At 37.9% G+C, this 23,438-nt stretch overlaps 1 protein-coding gene, 1 long non-coding RNA gene and 1 other non-coding gene across 3 annotated transcripts; all 3 read left to right on the top strand.

The window, feature by feature from the left end:
- Positions 1–4,002: 4,002 nt before the first annotated feature.
- Positions 4,003–15,899, top strand: LOC128132278 (uncharacterized). Its single transcript, XM_052768787.1, has 6 exons — positions 4,003–4,117; positions 14,165–14,352; positions 14,817–15,176; positions 15,389–15,607; positions 15,688–15,760; positions 15,836–15,899. Exons 1-4 carry the CDS (start codon positions 4,003–4,005, stop codon positions 15,491–15,493), a joined length of 768 nt encoding a protein of 255 aa, XP_052624747.1. The 3' UTR covers positions 15,494–15,607; positions 15,688–15,760; positions 15,836–15,899.
- Positions 15,900–17,173: 1,274 nt separating this feature from the next.
- On the top strand, positions 17,174–17,891 carry LOC128132009 (uncharacterized). Its single transcript, XR_008229935.1, has 3 exons — positions 17,174–17,288; positions 17,370–17,660; positions 17,733–17,891. It is a non-coding gene; the product is annotated as an uncharacterized LOC128132009 (long non-coding RNA).
- Positions 17,892–22,573: 4,682 nt separating this feature from the next.
- On the top strand, positions 22,574–22,648 carry TRNAP-UGG (transfer RNA proline (anticodon UGG)). Its single transcript has one exon. It is a non-coding gene; the product is annotated as a tRNA-Pro (tRNA).
- Positions 22,649–23,438: the final 790 nt, after the last annotated feature.

Raw genomic sequence — 23,438 nt, forward strand, 5'->3', positions numbered from 1 at the left:
TTTCATCCAACATCAAATATACAACCAATATCCATATCAATCCCACCACACCGAGAATATGTTACAACATAACTAAGGCAAAATAGGTTCGAAGGGTAAAGTAGACCCAAAATTCCAAAAAAACAAAATCAAACAACTAACATAAAATATGGGGCGTAATGGTCCAAAACACCCACCAATAAAAGTAAGGTTCTAGAATTGCGCCAATTACTACTGATTATGTAATTACATATCGATGACCCACCAAACAATTTTTGTAATTATCAAAAGGAGAATCAAAACAGCTACCAAACCTCAGGGGCATAATCGACCAAAACACCCACTAAAACATAAGATTCCATAATTGCGCCAATTAGACCCACTGATTGTGCTTGTGCAAACTACATGATGAAGACCCACAAGACCATTTCATATGATTATAACACGCCAATAGTGTGTAGTACTCCAAGGAAAACTATTCTAACACCACATCCTATATAACAAAGACCAATTGGAAAAATTAACAAAAAATGAGAGCATGTTTGTAAAAGGTTATTATATTGGAATATAAAGGTTAAACTAAAATGATTAAGGATCTAATCAGATTGTTGATTGCTTATGTTTGGTGAATAATTCAACCATTTACACGAATCTCATTGCCTTCTTCCACTTCAATCCCTTCATTTTCTTACTCTGTAAAAAAACATCATCTACAATCAAAGATCTATATTATCAACTGATCCCAAAAATAAGAAATAGATGATCTCACTATCTCATAAACAACTATATAATTATTGTGCTCTTTCAAGACATAAACCATCCATATCATATCAAGTCATCAACCAACACCCACCATCACAATAAGCCACTTAGTCGGACCACCATCTAACACCACCAGACATTAAACCACTGGTTTCACTCTATGTTAACCATCACTCATTAGCACCTGTTATAGCTAAGCACGACCATAACATCAATTTGTTTGACTAAAAATCACTCGATTTCATTATCTTGAACCTCAAATTTCTTTCTCAGCCCTACCCTACCGTGAAACACCTCACCTTGATGGACCAATGTCAAAAAGGTGTAGCAGTGATTGATGTGACAACCCGAAAAACTTCTCGCATGCACTCTTCAATTCTTCCAATATTAGACTTATTTTACTATATGGTAGTACCCTTTAGAGCCTAATGAATCATTCTAAATGTGATATAATCAAGGTGGGAGTGTTAAAAAGGGTTAACTCGAAGTGTAGGAATCAAAACCGGGCCAAACACTCCAACACATGGAGTGTCCCGCCACACACTCATGTTTGCGGCCTCACACCCTTCCCAACAGCACTCCACCTATGTATACCACACTTAAATCATTTTTGAACACTTCCTTCACTTCTTCAAGCATAGAACACGAAATCCTCATGGCCGCACACACACATATAGTGTGTATTTTGGCCATACACCCTCTTGTATAGCCTTATAAACCCTCATACAATCATATATGATTATAACACTTCATTATAAGTGTTTACTAGTCCCTAAGGTGGTCCCAAAATCATCAATTAGTTGTTCATAACACTAATTATATCCATATATGTGCCAATATATGCTAAATAGGATTCGCGTGTGTACTCAAGTCACCACTTGACGCCTAGCAACTAATCCAACATTGTCATCAGAACCACTCACTACAGGTGAGTTCATACCCCTTTAATTAACCTTTGAAATACTTTAAAATGTTTTAAATGCTTTTATGGGGGGGAATACAAGTTGAATAGGTATAGTTATTACATCAATCACATGTGATTAATAACTATAAAACCAATGATTTTATCACTGTCCAAACTGTTTATCAAACCGTTTTACTTCAAAATGTTTTACAAACTCTTTTACTTATCAAATACTTTTATTTAAACTTTAATATACTTCTTATAATTTGCATGTCCATATATGTACATATATATAAGAAATGTTTAAAAGGCTTAGGAAGGCCGTCCGCCCTATTTCCTTTTTCTCGATTTAGATGTGGTCTGGTGGGATGTCGGGTAGTCATCCGAGGGTCGTTTCAATATTAATTATATATCATATGTGCATATATAGACATAAAAGTACTTCCATATTCATGCGTATCAGTTACATCATTAGTAAGTTACCATCGGGGTAACACAGGGTTACACTTATACTATTACTAGATCAATGAGTCAGTTCATTCATGAGTCAGTACTTAGTCCTATGAGAAACATATACATTACATTACTATGAGAACATATACATTATAATACTATGATAACATATACAACTATACTAGAGAAGAACATATACAACTATACTAGGAAGAGAACATATACAACGATACTAGAACAAGTAACATTACATTACATATACATGAATACGTTAACAATTGTGATCCACTGTATCGGAGCATGACTTAAATGTCATGGCCCGAGTTGTAGCCCGAATTCTCTTGGAGGGAGAGCGTGAGTTTGCATATAGATCTATACTGGATTGACTATCCTACACCTTGCTGCTAGCTACAGCCGGACCTACAGGTCTGCGGGTGCCAAAAGTCATTCCGTTCTACGACCATTCGTATGTCGTTGTTACCAGTCAATAGTATGGTGCAATTAATCACATGATATCTTAATATAAATCCGGTTTAAGGTAATTAGTACATCAATAGTTCCTATAATGCAACACTACAGTACTACAATAATTTATCCCTTACATACATTTAGTGATTATTTCACTTAAACATTAATGTACAAACTATAATTTGATAATGATAGTTACACTTGGGAAAATTACACACTTTTACGATAAACAAACGTACAAAACAGTTACGCCTTGGTAGAAGGTTACTTTTAATAGAAAATATAGGTTTTTCTGAAAGATTCAAACTTTTACAAACACGTACAAACATTCACATACTTTTATAACTAATGTTTACAAACTATTGTTTAAAAACTATGTTCAAACGTTTTGATACAACCACCGACACTAAAATACTTATGAACTCACCAGCTTAATGCTGATAAACTCTTTCAAAATAACTTGTATTCTCAGGTCATCAGTAGACAGGTACCGATGCCAGCTTTTAAGAAGATGGAGCGCATCCAAGACTCATCTTATTATTTTGATTCACATTATTTTTGGTGTCTATAACTGTAAAGAACACACTTGTATTAAAATTATATATTTAATGCAATGGATGATGTTGTTTGCTTGTTTACTTTTACTGTGTTGTGATACTTTACATGACGTCCTCCGCCCCAGAACGTTTCCGCCGTTCTTGGTTTTGAGGTGTGACAGATTGGTATCAGAGCATTGTTTATAGTGAATTTAGTATATCAACCCATAAAAGATATACTAACTATAAACCCATTTGGGATTAAAACACTCTGACCAAGAGTCTATACTTTAAATACTAAAATATTTAATAAAGTATACAAGTTTGCATTCATACTAAAATTGGTGTCACAACGACAAGAACAAAAGTATTGCGATTGTTAAATATCACAAGTGATCTTGGGGATGTATGGTCAGTCCTGGGAATGGCATAGCCTGATCAACTATGCTGGTCCAAGGAGTGATTAGCATATGCCCTAGAATAGTTGTGATATGGTAACAAGTTTAAAAAAACTTACCAACACTACTACAATACGATCATTAGAATAGAGCATAGGTTTAAAATACTATAGGAGTATTTTGTGTTACTTTAATCAATTATCTGAGAACTAAAAGGGTCATTATCAAATAGGTCAATAGTCGTTAAGTGGATACTTTAAGGTTGTATGAAATTAGGTGTTATAGTCTAAGAATCTGTAACCTTTGTTGCATCTCCTGTTCCTTGTTTGGTTGTGGTTTTGGAGTTAGGGCTACTTATTCGAAAGCCTATCCTACCCTATTTTCATATAATTGGTATGCACTACACAAGTATTGACATAATTGATATAGATCATCTTATAATTATCTTAGTAGTACATCAAATTTTATAAGATTCTTATATCCCCTTTCTCGCGTAGATATCATGGCTGGATTTCATCATGGCGACCCATACTTTCCAAACAAAGGCAACGCAGGATGGCTTGACGCAGAGTCCGATGATGAGCACCAAATCCCATTGGATGATCATCAAGCAAAAGGTTTCTCGGATGGATCTGACTCTGAGCCCGAAGTCAACAATCTACCTCCCGTAGGTCAAGCCCCAAACAACGGTCCCCGACCAGCATTTCCAGGTCCCACTCCCTTGTAGGTAAACAACTTGAATCGCTGGAGTGACGAACAGGGTCAACCCTTACCCTACTTTGGGGACCGAAGCTTTTACAACGTTAGCGAAGGTGGTTCTGCGGATAGAGCTCTGCCCGTCATGGTCTGTAGAATTGCTCGAAACGTCGAACAAGGTCGAGCAGCCATCGACCGAGTCATGGAAATTGATGTTAACTCAGGCGTTAATACCGTCCGCATTCGACATCTGGAAGAAGCACTCAAAGGGATGAGGAGAACCAATGACACACTGCGACATCAATTGACCACCGAAGTCGTAGAACTTCGAGTTCGCCGAAGAGCTCACGAACGACACCTCCGAGAAGTGGTTTGTCAATTGGAAGATATGAGGATTCGCCCTAGGAATTCCCGTCGTCATTAGAAGATGTCTAGTACATCTTTGTCTTTTGATTAAGGAATAGCCTTTAGTATCTGGGCTTTTAGTAACGCTTGTCTGTAAAATATTCCTAACTCTCAGTACGCTAACTAGGAATCTAATAATTGTCAAACTTTTCCGTATGGTATGATGTAAGACCTACTATTAGGTTAATTTTCCCCTGAACCCATTACATCAATAATACCAGTATTATTGACAGCTAACTAATCTGTGAGAAAATTTTTACACTTGCGTTTTCCTACTAGTTTTCCCTATTGTGACTTAAATTCGTACACTCATTCAACTGTTGGACTATGGCTATTTAGTCCATGTGTCACTCTCAACTTGCTTACAATTGATTCTTACCATTGTATTTGTATTTATAAACTTATAGCTGAAAGATGCCTCCACGTAAGTCAACAAGACGTAACCCCGCACCTCCACCACCTCCTCCTCCGGTCATCAATGCTGCAGTAGCTGCGGCAGTGGCAACTGTCATGGCTCAATATCACTCAACTAACAACAGCCAAGGTGGAACCCCTGTTGAATCTACTCATGCTGAGATCCATGTGCGCACGAGAGATTTCTCCTACAAGGATTTCACCAACTATAAGCTGAAGTCCTTTTATGGAACCGAGGGAGTCATTGCCCTCTCGCAATGGTTAGAGAAGACTGAACCGGTCTTCGAAATTTGTTTATGCCCTGCGGCGAGCAAGGTTAAATATGTCGCCTGCACCTTTGAAGGAAAAGCCCTGACGTGGTGGAACAGCCACGTTAAATCCCAAACACTCGTTGTAGCCAACGGCATTGGCTGAGAAACAATGAAAGACCTCATGATTGAGGAGTATTGCCTGAGGGGAGAAATCCAGAAATTGGAGCAAGAGCTGTGGGGCCTAACCATGAAGGGCTCCAACATAGTCGCTTATACCGCCAGGTTAATTGAACTAGTGACTCTCTGCCCCAATATGGTTCCCACTGAAGGGAAAAAGATCGAAAGGTACATCTGGGGACTGGTGCCTCCGTATCAAGGAAATGTTCTATCATCAAACCCCGCTACTTTCGACAGTGCCAAGCGGCTGGCACAACGACTCATTGACCATGGAATCAAATCCCCAATAGCGACAACAACCCAAGCCGCCTCAGAACCCTCCCAACCCGCTGACTCTAAGCAGAAGTTCTGGGATGACAAGAAGAAGCAGCGAGCTGCCAAAAAGCAGCAAATTGTGGTTGTACATGCTGCGATAACCCCTACTGCTGCTACTGCTCCGGTGAAGCAATATGCTGGAAGTTTGCCTAAGTGCAACAAATGCAACTTCCACCACAACGGCCCCTGCTGTGAAATGCAGTGTTCTAACTGCGACAAGAAAGGACACACTGTCCATTTTTGTAGGTCTCCGGCAAGACCGATCACTCAAGCCCCTGGCTCAGGCGCGAGCCCAACCTGCTATGGATGTGGTGAAGCAGGCCACTACAAGAGGGACTGCCCCAAAGCAAAGAATGCAGGTGGATCGGGGAGGGTACTGGAAATAAGCCATGGGGAAGCGGTTGCTGACCCGACGATGGTGACTGGTACGTTCCTTCTCGATAACTCCTATGCATGCATTTTGTTCAATAGTGGAGCGGAGCGAAGCTTCGTGAACCATAAATTTGCTCACATACTTAAACATCAACCACACGCACCTAAAGAACAATTCACGGTAGAAATGGCTAATGGGAAAACTAAAAGCACCAGGAGCATATACTTAGGATGCAACCTAACTCTAGATAATCATTCATTTCCAATCGACCTCATGTCGGTTTCAATTAAAAGCTTTGACGTTATCATCGGCATGGATTGGTTAAGTCTTCATTGTGCCGACATCATGTGCTTCGAGAAAGCAATCCGTCTAAACCTCCCGTCTAATGAAACTATTATAGTCTACGGCGACAAACCTGGTACAAGTCTTCGTATTGTCTCCAGTATTCAAGCACAGAAATATCTATGTAAAGAATACCGTGCATTCCTTGCTCACGTCCTCGATACGAGCCTAGAAACGAAAGAAATAAAAGACATTCCAGTAGTCAGCGACTTTCCCGACATCTTTCCAGAAGAGCTACCAGGATTACCTCCGCAACGACAGGTCGAGTTCAGAATCGACTTAATTCCAAGAGCCACCACAGTAGCTAAGTCGCCATACCGATTAGCACCAGCTGAGATGCAGGAATTATCTGGTCAACTTAACGAACTTCTCAGCAAAGGCTTTATAAGACCAAGTTTCTCACCTTAGGGAGCACCGGTCTTGTTTGTTAAGAAGAAAGACGGATCATTCCGTATGTGTATCGACTACAGGGAACTCAACAAACTGACGGTCAAAAATCGTTACCCTCTGCCTCGCATCGACGATTTATTTGACCAACTGCAAGGGGCAAATTATTTTTCCAAAATTGATCTGAGATCCGGATATCACCAGTTACGAGTGCTAGAGGAGGATGTTCTGAAGACAGCCTTCCAGACTCGTTACGAACACTACGAATTCGTGGTGATGCCATTCGGATTAACCAATGCGCCCGCAGTCTTCATGGATTTGATGAATAGAGTATGCCGACCTTACTTAGATCAGTTCGTCATTTTCTTTATTGACGACATCCTAATTGTTAGATTAGTGTCTAAGTCCATAACTATTTTGGTATGTACTTGACCCAATGGTGCATGGTCCTTTTGGGTTGCCTTCACCAAAGCAACTTGATAGGATGAATTATGGAGAGAAAGGATTAAATGTGATTTATTAATATATTATGGGAATAATATATTAAAGGAGAAATCATATTGTTTAATTAATATTAGTCAAGAATTAATTAGTAATTAGTTTTGTGACTAAAATAGATTAATTAAACTTAAGGGACTGGAATTGTAATTATAAGATAATTTCAATTTGGGCCATGGATTGCCTTTTATTATAAGGTGGACGAATTTTATGGGGGAAGCCCATATGAAGTCGTCCAAGGCTTTAAGAAAGGGCTCCATGGGTTGCTTAGGGCTTAAGCAACCAAATTAGGGTTTCCTTGTTAGATAACCCTAATAGCCTCACTATATATAGAACCCTTAAGGCTCAAAAACGTGGACAAGTAACCTTCTAGGGTTTTCACACGGTTTTGGCAGCCTCCATCCTCTCTTCTCTTCATCCTCTTGCTTATGGTGTTTGTGAACCATTAGAGGAGTGGCACTTGTGACTCTAAGCCTTCCAAAGTCAATTCAATGAGGAATTGGGATTGTTATTGCTACATAACAATCAAGGTAACATTATAAACCTATTCTAATATCTAATATGATTACTTGTATGCTAGAATTAGGGTTTATAGTCTTGGATTCAAAGCATGTACAATAGAGAAACCTAGATCCGAGCATTAGGGTTTGTATGAGCACATAGGATGTCTTATGACTAAAAACAATCAGTGGTATCAGAGCCTTGATTGGTTTCTATTGTATTGATGCCTTGTTAATTTGTTCATGCTTGAAAAAATTGTTTATGCCTCCTGGCTGATGTACTCGGCGAGTCCCATTGTGGACTCGGCGAGTCCATAAGGGGACTCAGCGAGTTCAGCTGTCAGACATGCGGATTTTCGGGATTTTTACCTATTTTGACTTAGGATAATTGCCATAATTGTTTAAACTTAATAAAATTCGAATTTTGTTAATCCCTTATGATTATCCTTGTCAAAATAAAAGATTTTGGTCATCTAATTAGATAATTGTTACCTTATTTGATATATGTTAAGTTATGGAAATTATTTGATCATTATCTTGCAAGAATTTGAACTAGATCTAATTAGATAACCACCAATTATTGCTAATTGCCTTATTTGAATTATGTGATCTAGAATATTCTTGACAAAGTTTGGAATAGTTTCAAATTAATCCCTTTAGGTTTTATAGTTTAAATTAGAACCCAAAAGTTTTGTTGTTTTGAAATTTAAATAGTTAAAACCCTAATGTTTTGAAAAAGGTTTCAAAACTTGCCCTCAAGTTTTGAAATTTAAATTTTGATTAATTGTTTAATTTTGATGTATATTTAAATTCTAAACCCTAATGTTTGAAATGTTTCAAAACTTGCCCTCAAGTTTTGGAATTTAAAAGTTGATTAAAAGTTTAATTAGAAATGTTAAATTCTAAAACTCTAGTATTGTTTGAAAAAATTCAAATCACACCCTTATGGTTTTATTAATTAATTAAGGTGTATAATTAAAAGAGGTTTAATAAATCCATAAAAGTTTTGGTTTAAAATTTAATTGAATTAAAAGTATAATTGTTAAATTAGACCACCTAATATTTTAAAAGTATAAAATACACCCTATACTATATATAACATTAAAAGTCTAACATTATATATATGTATGAGTAAAAGTCAGTCTTACCGTTAGTAGGCCTCATTCACGAAGCTGGTCTATAAGGGGTGTTTAAGGAAATTGCCTATAAAAAGGCGATTGAATGGGTATCCACTCTTACCCACCGCACTCTTGACTAGTGGAGGGTCGTTAGCCGAACGGGTAGGATAGGACGAAACCTTCCATTATAAGTATAATGAAGTATAAAAGTAACTAAATGTTTTCATAAAATTCCCAATCTTAGTTACTTAGGCAAAAGTGAATTGATGCAATTCCATGAAATTACACTTTGTGCCCTTGCGAAGACGTTAGTGGAGCGTGTGTGGTTAACCGGCACACTAAATGGTTCTAAGCAAAGGTAGCAAAGGGTGACTCAATGTTTGTCATAGTTCAGTGGAGCGTGTGTGGTTTACCGACACATTGAATAGGTGACTGTAACATGTGAGGGCACCATGTAAGTTTGCATGGTTATTCACACCCGCTTTGTGATCCTCGGCATCCCAGTCACAAACAAGAGGGGCATATCGAGATTTAAACATGCCATTGAAAGTTCAATGAATCTCAAAGGATCTAGGAGTTTTCATAGATTTAAAACTTAAATTTATTTTTCGTTTTTTGTGGTGGAAATTAGTGAATCGTCATTCACTTACCTTCAAATATTCTTCAATTAGGGTTACGGCATCCCTCTCCCGAGTTGTAGAATATTGTGTTGGGTCCTAGCCTTAGTATCTCATTTGGGTGATTTACTAAGGACTCAATCAATCAACTAACTTGAATTTGTTTTTCTCCCGTTTGTAGATGTCAAAGTTCGACAACTATGGTCTTCCCAAATCCCGTGGAACAAGCATTCCACATGAAGATGGTATTCCACGATTCAATCAAGGAACGAGAAATCATGCTTCACTTTCTCCTCCTCCTCCTCCTATTGTTCTCCCCAACCCACAAGATCGAAGAATTGAAAGGTTCAATATCACTAAAGCCCTATTGGAAATGAAACACGAAGATGGTAAACCCGTGTGTGCCCACGTTCTAGGAATGAAATCACACATTGATAGGTTGATAATGTTGGGTGCATCATTCCCAGATGAGTTGGCTGTGAATTGGGTTTTGCAGTCACTTCCTGAATCATATAATGAGTTTAAAAGAAAGTATTATATGATGGATCATGATGACAACCTCATTGACCTAACTTACATGCTCATTGCTGCTGAATCAGAAATGATTTGGCGAAGCAATGGAGCGTATTTGTTGGGAAAGTCAACCGACCATGCTTCCGAGGACGTTCTAGGAGAACCGACCTGCGTTTGCTGCCAAAAGAAAGGGCGTTGGATACAAGTCTGCCCAAAGAGCCTGAAGAGTCCAGAAGATGGGAGAGTCAAAGAGTATGGTTGCGCTTCAGGTAAAATCCACTATCTAACTCCGTTAAGTTCCTATTCATTGATTCTTAATACATGATGTGATAAGATTGCATTTGAATGTTTTGCAGGATCGGTGAAAAGAAAGGAAGATTGGTGAAAGAGCAAGATGAATCTAATCACGAGGAATGGATCTTGGTCACATGGACTTCAAGATTAGATTTTAAGCTTAGATAGTTATGATAGAGTTGTTAGAAATTTTTCTTTTGAAATACATAGTTTTCAATGGATTTTGCATTGTAAGGACAAATGTTTTCCGCTGCTTTTATAAATAAAATAAATTTTCGTTTGACTTATTTATTTATTTGTTTATTTCCTTGCAATGAAATCGTTATGAAAATCGGTGTTTGCATATTTCTACAACAAATGGATATGATTCTTATTTAAGGTGTTTATGGAAAAGTCAAGAATTTACCAAATAGGGAGAGTTTCTCATCGCCCAAGTTTCAATTGGACAGAAACTTGGAATCATGCAACTTGGATGCATGATGAATGAGAAATTTCGTATTTGGAAATTAGACTAATTCATTGACAAAGTGTCAAGTGAAGGACTAGGAGATCGAGTACACAAAGTTGTGTGTTGATCAAAGTCCACCATAAGAGTAACAGGATATTCATCATGATTTACTAAAGGTTTAATAAATATGATTATACTTATAAGATTAAGTGTAATTCTGAATTGATTGAGAAAGTTTAAATCAATAGTAGAACGAATAACAAGAATCGAGTAGGCAGAAAGATAAAAGTTTCTCCATTCTAAGAAGAAGGGAGAGTACCTTTTATGCTTTATGATAGGTCTTAATGATTAAGAACCATATTTCAATTGATCCTGTAAGTACAATTGTATGTTTAAGAAGAGGAATCAAGAATTGAAGAAATGGTTAAATCAAAAAGTCAATCATACTTCATTCCAAAACAAGTCTTAAAGTTAAGATTGTGACATTGAGTGAAAAAGTATTAAGAAGGTTTATAACATTCATTAAATGTGGTAAGTTGTGATGTCTTGGATAAGACAAAGACCAACTAGGACCAATTTATGAAGTGTTTTGATAAAAGCTACACTAACTCTTGAATATTTGTTTGTCAGGAAATGTTTTGACAAGAGAATCGTATATGTCAAGGAGTCAGTGGGAGTCTTTATAGTCTTGAAAAGTTTCAAGAACAAATCAAATAAACCTTATCGATCATCACTAGCACACGAGTTGAGGTTTACAACCTATCGTGATGACATTATTTGGTTTCTGTGCCAATCCAATCGAGTTAATTATGCATGTGAGTTCTATGAGTTCTCATTTTGAACACATAAAAGGTAAAGCACCTTAATCAATGAAAGGTACATTGATAGGAAAGGGTGAGCTGCTTAACTACTTGGAAGACGTGGTGGGCATCTATGCTACCATAAGGCAAGAAATCAAGATTAAGAAAGTTCGGTCCATATAAGTTTGAATTTGTCATAAACTTTGGTTTTAACAAATTCACATGGATAGGAACACATACGCCATTTAAATCTAAGTGTCATAAGATTTCCTCCTTCATGAAAATGATTGTGAGGAAATGCTTTCACTAAGAAAGATTTTAAGAAGATAGTGATTGTAAACTTGCATTCTCGAATTCGATTATGGTTACGGTATCCCTTTCCATAATTTGAATTGTGAGGTTTGGCAATTGTTTACACACACATATGAACTATCGAAGGCAAAGGTGTATAAGTTCAAGAAGCCTTGATAAAAGATTATCAAAGCACTAAGTATTAGAAACATGAACTAAAGAAATTCAATAAGTATTGTTTTTCTGAAAGTTAAGATGTTTATGAATACATGTCGAAGCTAGTGGGAGCATAAGTGTTATGTTTTATAATAATCATCATGATAGTGGGAGCATAAATGTTATGATTGTATGATTATTAAGGAAAGTATTGCAAATTGGCAATATTAATTATAGAAAACAAGATTCATTCTTTGCAAAGTCGTAAGGAAGGAATAGTTGTTTTGCTATAATTAAGGGAGAGAATATTATGCTTCATTTCAAATCTAAAGGCTTAGGTTGTGGAATGTTAATAAATTTAGTCAAGGGTACATAGTGTGTTCTTAAAATTTCGATTATGATTACGGCATTCATCTTCACAATTCGAATTTTGAGAACATAGAAAATAAAACATTATGCGTCGTGTCCCATACGCTTCGGGTATAGGATCGATTGCAAATGGTTTGATATTTGACCATTCTAAAATTTTCCAAATGTCAAGCGCATTTAGAGGGAAAAGGGACTAGAATTGGTTTTGACTAAAATAATTAAACAACTATCAAAGGACAATCCAAAGTTCGACGAGGATTGGTCGCTTGTGAGTAGTTGGAAGTATAGTATTGGAAAATATGGAAATGTTTCCATATTGGATGGACCATATCTACATTATTATGAATAGATAAGATTCTATTAAGAATAAGTTGTCATATGGAAAATATGGAAGCGTGTCCATATTGGGAATTGAATATTGAAAATCTATGACTAGATTAGGAACTTTTATGCAAAAGGATGTTCAAAGGAATGTACTTTGAGTGAGAGACATCATATCTAAGGAATTGTCTTGTAACAATCTCCGATAGAGGACTTTGTAACATCATTGGCAAAAGTCTTTGTGACTTTGGTGCAGTGACATTACGAAAGGATAGTTGCATAAAATGTTAGAATCTAGCATATTCTATAAGTGGCAAAGAATTTGATATTCTTAAACTTATGAAAAAGGATTTGGAGTTGTGAAATAAGAATGATTGGAAATGTGTTCAATGTGATCTATTTCACAAAGGAAGAACCATAGGTAATTATTGTGTGCATGCTAGGAGCATGGGACAAGTGTAGTAATTCAAGTAAGAAGTTGATTACCCGAAATTACAAATAATGAGTAATCAATATGGTGATAAATAAAAGGTGTTTTATTTATGCTCAAAGGGTTGAGGCCATATGGGATTAGTATTATTCTTATGTTTCACATTTGCATGTTTTGACTTCCAGAATAATTGAGTTTATTAAGAATAATCGAATTATTCAAACGGGCCACAGTCGTTCATATGTTGGAAGTAGATATGAATGAAGACTGTCGTGAATTGGTGCGTTGATTGTCTAGAAAAGTATTAGACATAAGCAAATGTTTGTTGCAACGTTCATGAGTGCTTACGAATATGATTTGAGCATTGGATTAAACCCACGCTCACTTGGATCACTCCATGGATTGTATCACGAGTGATTGGTGAGACGATAACATCTTATATTCTTGAAACCGAGATGTGTGAGTTGTATCTTGCGAATCGGTTGCCACTACTAGAAAAAAGGCCTTTTACGACGCGCAAAATACGACGCTCATTGATCTATGTTACGCAAAGGAGAGTGACATTAGAAAAATGTCATCTCTTCAAAAAATTTAAGGATAGAAGACACGCATTATTGCGCGCCCTTAAATTAGTGTCTAAAAAAACACGGAGGGCACCTATAATAAAATGCGCGTCGTCTAAGGATGTCGCTTTATAATTTTTAATGGAACGCGCGTTCCATCCTTTAACAGTAGGGGGAAATGAAATTCTGAAAAAATTAAAAATCCCGCCTTCCTTTTTTTTCTCCTTTCCCTCTTGCCTTGGACGCTCCTTCCTTCCCCCTCCCGACATTGACTGCTGCTTACTTAGCTTCTTCCCTCACTTCTACCTACTGGAACCACCATATCTCCCACTCGATGTTGAAATTGTTAGAAAAAGCCCTAATTATACTCTCAAGTCTAAATACAGAAAAAATAGAAGATGGTGAAGAAGTAGCAGTAGAGGAAGTGGAGGATGAACAGTCGAAAATGGAAGGAATGGCATCAATAGCGTTGTTACTAGATGGGTCAATCTCGGGTCATTTTGTTCAGCTTCCCGAGTCCGTTTATTACCAGATGGGTCAATCTCGTCTTTTTGTCTCGACTTCATATCTCTCTGTAAAGCAAGCGACGACTTCATATCAAAAGTGGAGGTGGCAGCCTAAAGACTGTAATTTGCCAAAGTAAGCATACCTGAAACGTGAAATTAGCAAATTGGATTGCACAGAAACGCGATTGGGATCGGGAATTTTGGTTTTGGAACGCCAATTTGTGAAATTGGGATCAGCACATCCTTTTGAATCGGTTTGTCTTCCTTTACCTCTGTACTCTCACTCACTCTCTCTCTCTCTCTCTCTCTCTCTCTCTAAGCCCTAAGTTGCCACCATCAATAATAAAATAGTTCGATCAAGTTTAGTTCAATTCCTGATCATCGATTTGAAATTCTATTTCTGATATGACCTTTTGTGCAATTCTTTGACCTTTTAATCTTAGGGTTTATCTTCATGAAATCTAATCTCTATGAACGAACTAATACACTTTAGGATTAGGGTTTAGTAATGGGATTCCTTCGTTTTTGTTAGGGCGATGTGAGTAATGAACCAAGGAGAAACACACAACAATGTAATCAAGAAGAAGATGTTCCAGTCTTGGTTGATGCAATACTTCCATTATCTGCAGCTGCCATGGCTTTGCCACCTTTATCTATTCGAGGTGATTTGGGAGTTGTTTCTACTGCTGGAGTTAGATATGCATATCCACTCCTAAAATCATTTGCAAAAATGGGACCTCAAGGTGTTCTTGGTGCCACAAAGCTTTTACGCCCTTTTTCAGAAATAGTTGATTCATTGGGACTCAAAGATCCTTTCATTAGAAATTGGGTGGATCTTTTGTCTTTCTTACTTGCTGAAGTGAAATCCGATGGTGTTCTTTCAGCAGAAATGGTACATAATCATACATACATTAAAAAGTTTCTTTTAAGGTAGTTTTACTTTTTGGTATGATGGAATTGAGGAAGGAATGGAATGGGCTATTCCATTACCACATGTCCTCATCCATTCCATTCCAACCAAACAGAATCCATTCTATTCCTTCATATTTTATAGTTCTCTAAATGTCTAATCTTTTGCCTGTATATATATCCACATATTTGCAGATTTATATGTTTGCAGAATGGTATAAACCAGGTTGTAGTTTAGAATACCCTGTTGGTGGAACTGGAGCACTTGTTGAGGCTCTTGTTCTCAGATTTTCCTTATGATAAACTTCCAAAAATGTCAGAACCTTCACAACTTATGACAGAAAATACACGTTCTGATCTTTATGTTGCACTCCCTGTTCTCAGTCAAGGAAAGAAATGGGTCTTACTATACAGGTAAAATTTCATCTTCATCATATTTTCAGTTTCACATTATTCTTGAATCTTGATATATCATTATCTTTTTTATATGTTAGTACATGGAGGCATGGCATATCTCTTTCAACCTTATATAGAAGAAGCAATCTTTGCCCTGGGTTAAGTCTACTGGTAATGTCTTGTCTTCAGTAACTATGCAAAATGTCAACTTTACCCTTTAACTGAAACTTGATTAAACATTTTCAGGTTGTTGGAGATCGTAAAGGTGCAGTGTTTGGTGGTTTAGTTGAGGCACCTTTGAAACCATCAATAAAGAAAAGATACCAGGTTTGTAATTGTTTAATTAAGTTCGTTTCTCTATATGTTGACAAAAGACTTTTCTACCCTTTTTCACTATGATGAGTAAATACTATACAGGGATCGAATGATACATTTGTGTTTACAAATACACCAGGGCGTACGGTTACAAATACACCAGGGCGTACTGTTAATAGAGGAAAATAATTGTTAACACAGGAACTTTTTCTTGTTTATTAACAGCATGGATGATGATGATGGTGATGGAGAACCATAAAGTGCAAGCCTTTGCAATCCCTACGGGTCCAACTTGGGCGTTTTACCACCCTATTGTACTGCAAAGTGACATCACACCTAGTTAGTTGGTTTGGTTCATAAATAAACAGAGCTTTCAGATTCCAGTAAGCATTCTGGGAATCTTCTTCAAGAACATGAATATTCTTGAAGGGATTCTGAGTATAATGTGAACTGAAACTTGGCAGGATTGTGAAAATTTTAAAAAAAATTGACTCCACGACATTGGTTTTCTGATACTCGTGTTGGTTTTGGTTGCAGTTGTCAGGGTTCACAAAGTTGTAATGGAAATCTTAGGATTCAGGGCAGAAAATCAAGATTCAGTCACCAAAAATCTATCTCTTGCGTTTCAGGGAGCCCAAATGATGATCAAATCCAGGGGCATATTCGTCTTGTTTCAAAGTATGCATTGAGGAGGATCAGATGATAGTTTCATTCACAATATCAAAAGACAATAAGTATCTTCTTGTTAGTCTCATGAATGAAGAGTTACATCTTTGGAACATCCAGGGGCATATTCGTCTTTGGAACACTTGAGCTTTTATTTGGTGGAATTGCTCGTATCCTGCGTACTTTTTTTCCATTATTAAGAAGTTCAACCAATTTTTGGTCAGGTATGTCTTCATTTAAAAGATTATAATTTCTTCAAAAACATGTGTGCTTTAAAAAGGAATAATGGTGAAGTTGAATATTTGTTATGTAGGATGGGAGTCTTTGATTTGTTCTGTGAAGAACATCATTGCAAATGGTAGTAAAGAGGTTTCCCTTGCTGCAGTAGGGTGTTTGCAAATGGGGCTAACATGAAACAACAGTTTCAACTAATAAATTGATTTGCACCATAATTTCTTTTTAACAAAACATGTTTATAAGTTATATAGCAATCTGTTCACAACAGAAACCATTTCATTTTCATAAAAAGCCTGCTCCACTTAGCAACCTCACTGTTTCATTATGAATGATAACATTAGGATTCCTAACAGTAACAGGTGGATGTGTTTTGCTATGAACTGATTTGTAAGATTCATTGACCTGAAGACTAAGGGCCCTCATTGTTGGAAGTATTGGAGAGTTTTTATCAGCTGCTTTGCTGCCTCCAGAGCCATTAGCTGTAAGTGTTAACAGTTCTTGATGACTTGAATCTTAGTGAATGATTCAAATTGCTAAATGATAGAACTTTAATTTGTTCTAGGTCCAAAATGTTGTGGATTTTTCAAAGATGATTGGAGCATTAGATGTAAATGAAAATCTTACACATCTTGGTTAGTTTATATTAATATATTTATAAAAGTTTATTTCCTAAGATTATCTTTTCTCATTTTTTCAAAATATACGTAAATATCTGGTAATGCTTCCATTGGATCCGAAATTAGGGAAAATGCTAATAATGGGTGCTTTTTTTCGTTGCTTTGATCATATTCTTACAATTGTTGCTGGACTTAGTGTCAGGGATCATTTTCTTTTGCCTCAAGAGAACAAAGACGTGAGTAATCCAGCTACTTTCACACAAGGGCATTTTGGTCTTTTCCTGATATCTTTTGTATGTCTATTTCAGCAAGCTAGTACAACAAAATCAATATTTTCTGCAAAGGATTACAATGATCATATGGCACTTGTGTGTGAATATGAAGGATGGAAAGAAGCTGAAAGAGAAGGATATGCTTATAAATATTGCTGGAGGAATTTCCTTTATGCTCAAACACTTCAAGCTATACATTCTTTAAGGAATTGTTTATCCATATTTTAAAAGATGCTCAATTACTTGAGACTAAATCGGGGATTAGCAACAGATTAAGTCATAATCAATCATCGGTTAGCGCCATTATATGCTCAGGCCTTTTTCCTGGCATTGCATCTGTAGTGGTATGTATGCTTAATGCTTATTTATTTAATTTACAATTTACAATACAATTGATAGATATATGAATCCATATGTTACTTAATTTTGTTCTTTTTTATTTTTAATATGTGCAGCATAGGGAGACATCAATGTCCTTCAAAACTATAGATGATGTCCAAGTCTTACTCTATGCAGTAAGTATTAAAGAAATAGCAATGCACTTTCATTCATTTGTTTCATATTTTTTTCACATTTCTCTAATGATATTTTTCCTTGAGTCATAGAATGATTGGCTCATATCTTGTTTTTTGATATTTATACGCAGTTTTTTTCTTACGTCGGTGGTGGCGAAGTTCAAGATTAAGGGAGACTTGTAATCATGTTTGGCTTTCCTTTCCAGTAAGAAACAGAGTTGTATGATTATTTGTTAGTTTTATAGGAATGTATAACACATGTTAGCAATGTATTATTTTTGTTTAACATTTGAATGATTTTTTGTATGACATTATAATTTGTGCAATTTATTTTATATTATGCAATGGATTGTATTTTTTGTATATGGTATTTTATTTCTGTTATAAGAAATTAAATGAAAATTTAATTTAAAAATTAATAAATATATAAATTTATTTTTTTTTTAAACATTTAAATTTACGATACGCAAAAATGTATGTCATCTTCATTTATGACATGGCCTTTCTTGACAGGGGCTTTCTTGATACGCATTGCGTGTCATTAACACGCGCGTCGTAAGGTTACGACACGCGAATGCGTGTCGTCTTCCTTTATGACAGGGCCTTCCTTGATACGCATTGTGTGTCGTAACCGCGCGTCGTAAATGCGCGTCGTCTATAGATGACGCACAAAAGCGCGTCGTCTCTCTTTATGACAGGGCCTTCCTTGACACGCATTTGCGCGTCGTCTGAGCGTTTTACGACGCGCAATGAGCGTCGTAAAAGGCCTTTTTTCTAGTAGTGTGCACATTGATAATATGTAAACGCACTAGTAACTTGGTGTTATAAAACATATTGTTGTGTGTGATTTGGTTAGTGAGTGCAAGCAAGCATTGTATCAAATTTTATCCGTTCCTTTTATCCAAAGTAGTATAAAAGCGATATCTTTGGGCCCCTCTATGGTTTAATGATGACAAACGTAAATGCTCGGCCGGGCTAGGGCTAATTTGATTTGTTCAATTAGTCTGTCATCATAAATCAGAAATCGAGATATAGTACAAAGAGAATGATTTGAAATCGTGTCTCATACGATATCTAGAATGGAGGAATATATGATCCCTTATCTAAGGACACGCGTATCTGATAGGATCAGAGTTGACAGCAGCTTTGGAAAGCTACGATTGCAGATCAGGATCTGAAGTCATACGCAGAATAGTTGTTAGACTTATCCAAGTGGGAGACTGTTGGATTAGTGTCTAAGTCCATAACTATTTGGGTATGTACTTGACCCGATGGTGCATGGTCCTTTTGGGTTGCCTTCACCAAAGCAACTTGATAGGATGAATTATGGAGAGAAAGGATTAAATATGATTTATTAATATATTATGGGAATAGTATATTAAAGGAGAAATCATATTGTTTAATTAATATTAGTCAAGAATTAATTAGTAATTAGTTTTGTGACTAAAATAGATTAATTAAACTTAAGGGACTGGAATTGTAATTATAAGATAATTGCAATTTGGGCCATGGATTGCCTTTTATTATAAGGTGGACGAATTCTATGGGGGAAGCCCATATGAAGTCGTCCAAGGCTTTAAGAAAGGGCTCCATGGGTTGCTTAGGGCTTAAGCAACCAAATTAGGGTTTCCTTGTTAGATAACCCTGATAGCCTCACTATATATAGAATCCTTAAGGCTCAAAAACGTGGACAAGTTACCTTCTAGGGTTTTCACATGGTTTTGGCAGCCTCCATCCTCTCTCCTCTTCATCCTCTTGCTTATGGTGTTTGTGAACCATTAGAGGAGTGACACTTGTGACTCTAAGCCTTCCAAAGTCAATTCAAGGAGGAATTGGGATTGTTATTGCTACATAACAATCAAGGTAACATTATAAACCTATTCTAATATCTAATATGATTACTTGTATGCTAGAATTAGGGTTTATAGTCTTGGATTCAAAGCATGTACAATAGAGAAACCTAGATTCGAGCATTAGGGTTTGTATGAGCACATAGGATGTCTTATGACTAAAAACAATCACTAATCTACTCTCGTAGTAAGGAAGAGCATGGCGATCACCCGCGACAAGTTCTAGGAACTTTACGAATGGAGAAGCTCTATGCGAAGTTCTTGAAATGTGAATTTTGGATCCGAAGAGTCGAATTCTTAGGAGATGTGGTAAGCGAAGAGGGAATACATGTGGACCCATCCCAAATTAAGGCCATTGAGAACTGGTCAGCACCGAAGACGCCTACAAAAATTCGTCAATTTCTAGGTCTAGCTGGCTACTACCGTAGATTCATACAGAACTTCTCCCGCATTGTGAAACCCCTTACAACACTGACCCAGAAGGGCATGGCCTTTGACTGGGAAGAGAAACAGGAGAAAGCATTCCAAACGCTCAAGCGAGCCTTGTGCACCGCACTAATACTATCCCTTCCCGAAGGGATAGAAGATTTCGTTGTCTACTGTGATGCGTCAAATCAAGGGCTCGGTTGTGTCCTGATGCAACGAGGTAAAGTTATCGCCTACACCTCGAGACAGCTGAAGACACACGAAGTCAACTACGCCACGCACGATCTTGAACTGGGGAAATTGTGTTTGCCCTGAAGATCTGGAGACATTACTTGTATGGCACCAAAAGCACCATTTTTACTGACCACAAGAGTTTACAGCACATATTCGATCAGAAGGAGCTCAACATGCGCCAACGACGATGAGTTGAGCTACTCAATGACTACGAATGCGACATTCGTTATCATCCGGGTAAGGCCAACGTAGTAGCGGACGCCCTAAGTCGGACGGAATATTCTGGTCGAAGAGTCAAGTCGTTGACAATGACTATCCATTCACACTTGTCTAAGCAAATTCAAGCGGCCCAGCTTGAAGCTATGAAACCTGAACATGTGGCGAGTGAATCCCTCAGAGAAATGGATAAGAACTTAGAAGCTAAGGGTGGCGGAGTCCTATACTTCATGGACCGGATCTGGACCCCGAAACACGGTGGTTTCCGAGACTTGGTCATGACTGAGGCGCACAACACTCGATATTTTGTCCACCCAGGCTCAGATAAGATGTATCTGGATCTTAAGAAGTTATACTGGTGGCCTAACATGAAAGCAGAGATTGTTACCTTCATAAGTAAATGCCTTACTTGCGCAAAGGTTAAGGTCGAGTACCAGAAACCCTCTGGTTTACTACAACAACCAGAGATCCCAGAATGGAAGTGGGAGCGGATCACTATGGACTTCATAACCAAGTTGCCCAAGACAACGGGTGGACTTGATACCATATGGGTCATTGTCGATAGATTGACCAAGTCTGCACACTTCCTACCTATCAAGGAAACTGATAAGATGGAGAAACTTACGAGAACATACATTAGGGAAATCGTGCGACTGCATGGTGTCCCTATATCCATTATCTCCGATAGAGATAGTAGGTTCACCTCAAGATTCTGGCAATCGTTGCAACATTCCCTAGGAACAAGGCTAGACATGAGCACAACCTACCACCCTCAGACCGACGGGCAAAGTGAGAGGACCATTCAAACACTGGAAGATATGCTGAGAGCCTGTGTAATTGACTTTGGAAAGGCATGGGATACTCACTTACCTCTTGTCAAATTTTCCTACAATAACAGTTATCACACGAGCATCAAGACTGCCCCATTTGAAGCCCTCTATGGCCGGAAGTGCAGATCCCCTCTGTGCTGGGCTGAAGTGGGTGACACCCAGTTAGCTAAGGGGCAAGTTTCTGACAGTACTCAGCCCCCCAGAATAGCACTACTTAGTGACTAGGAGCGGAGAGACCTTTGCGCGTTCTTTTTGTTTGATCGGCCTATCTTCTTTCTATAAGCAAGCTCCCTCCGGCTGTCCAGGGACTGGACGGCTCTCGGTTCTTGAGCATGTTGGGGGATTAGGCGGCAGTTGAAAGAGCTGCTCGAAAGCTTGGCGAAGAAGCGAAAAAGGCCTATCAATTCTCTTTTTTTTAGTACAAGGGCTTTTTACTAGTCAAGTGGTAAGGTAGGGTGCTATTCGATGAATAAAACATATTTTAGGAAAGTGGTTCAGGTAGCTCAGCTGGTTAGAGCAAAGGACTGAAAATCCTTGTGTCAGTGGTTCGAATCCACTTCTAAGCGGGCCAAGGGTCCAAAGGCCGGGAGCGAGCCGAATTTTGAAATTCAAGTGCAAGAGTCAGCCAAAAAATGTGATCGCTCCTGCACTATACGGCTTTTTTGCGTCGCCCTATCTTGCTGGAGGCAGATTTCGAAAAAAAAAGATGTTTCTTAGGTTCTCGCGTCCCTGTGCCCAAAAGGATGGGTGAGTTCGGTTTGAGTGTTCATCCATCGGGTGGATCTATATGCTCCGGGGTGGTGAGACGAGGTGTAGCGCAGTCTGGTCAGCGCATCTGTTTTGGGTACAGAGGGCCATAGGTTCGAATCCTGTCACCTTGATGTGAGGCATTCCATCAGCAAATACTCAAATATGAACATCCATCGACCGTTACCACTTCCTATTACTCGTGACTCGTATATGTACTTTATATAGCAAGCACACGAGACCTATAGACAGGCCCGGAAATCATTCGGGAAACGACGGAGAAGATCGTTCAGATCTGTGAACGATTGAAAGCCTCCAGAGACCGACAGAAAAGCTATGCCGATAAACGTAGAAAACCATTGGAATTCCAGGTGGGCGACCGTGTTTTATTGAAGGTCTCACCCTGGAAGGGCTTGATACGCTTCGGAAAGCGTGGAAAGCTGAATCCAAGGTACATTGGGCCTTTCGAGATTCTCGCCAGAATTGGCCCAGTGGCTTACAAACTCAATCTACCGAACGAACTTCGTAACTTACATTCTACCTTCCACATTTCTAACTTGAAAAAGTGTCTGTCCGACGTGACTCTTGTAATCCCACTCGACGAGATCGAGATCAACGAGAGCCTCAACTTCGTGGAAGAACCTGTAGAGGTCATGGACCGTGAAGTCAAACAGACGAAACAAAGTCGCATCCCGATTGTAAATGTTCGCTGGAACGCCAAGCGAGGACCGGAATTTACATGGGAGCGAGAGGATCAGATGAAACTGAAATATCCTCATCTTTTTACTTAGTTATTTGTAATAATCCAGTAACTTAAACTCAAATATCGGGACGAAATTCCCTCTAACGGGGGGATGATGTGACAACCCGAAAAACTTCTCGCATGCACTCTTCAATTCTTCCAATATTAGACTTATTTTACTA

The sequence above is a fragment of the Lactuca sativa genome, chromosome 2 (genome assembly GCF_002870075.4).
Source record: "Lactuca sativa cultivar Salinas chromosome 2, Lsat_Salinas_v11, whole genome shotgun sequence".
Taxonomy (NCBI): Eukaryota; Viridiplantae; Streptophyta; class Magnoliopsida; order Asterales; family Asteraceae; genus Lactuca; species Lactuca sativa.

Excerpts from the sequence above, each read along its gene's own strand:
- LOC128132278 (XM_052768787.1), top strand. The coding sequence starts at position 4,003 with ATGGCTGGATTTCATCATGGCGACCCATACTTTCCAAACAAAGGCAAC. Across the intron at positions 14,353-14,816 it reads TCTCGACTTCATATCTCTCT|GGCGATGTGAGTAATGAACC; the intron begins GTAAAGCAAGCG and ends CGTTTTTGTTAG. Across the intron at positions 15,177-15,388 it reads GTGTTCTTTCAGCAGAAATG|ATTTATATGTTTGCAGAATG; the intron begins GTACATAATCAT and ends ACATATTTGCAG.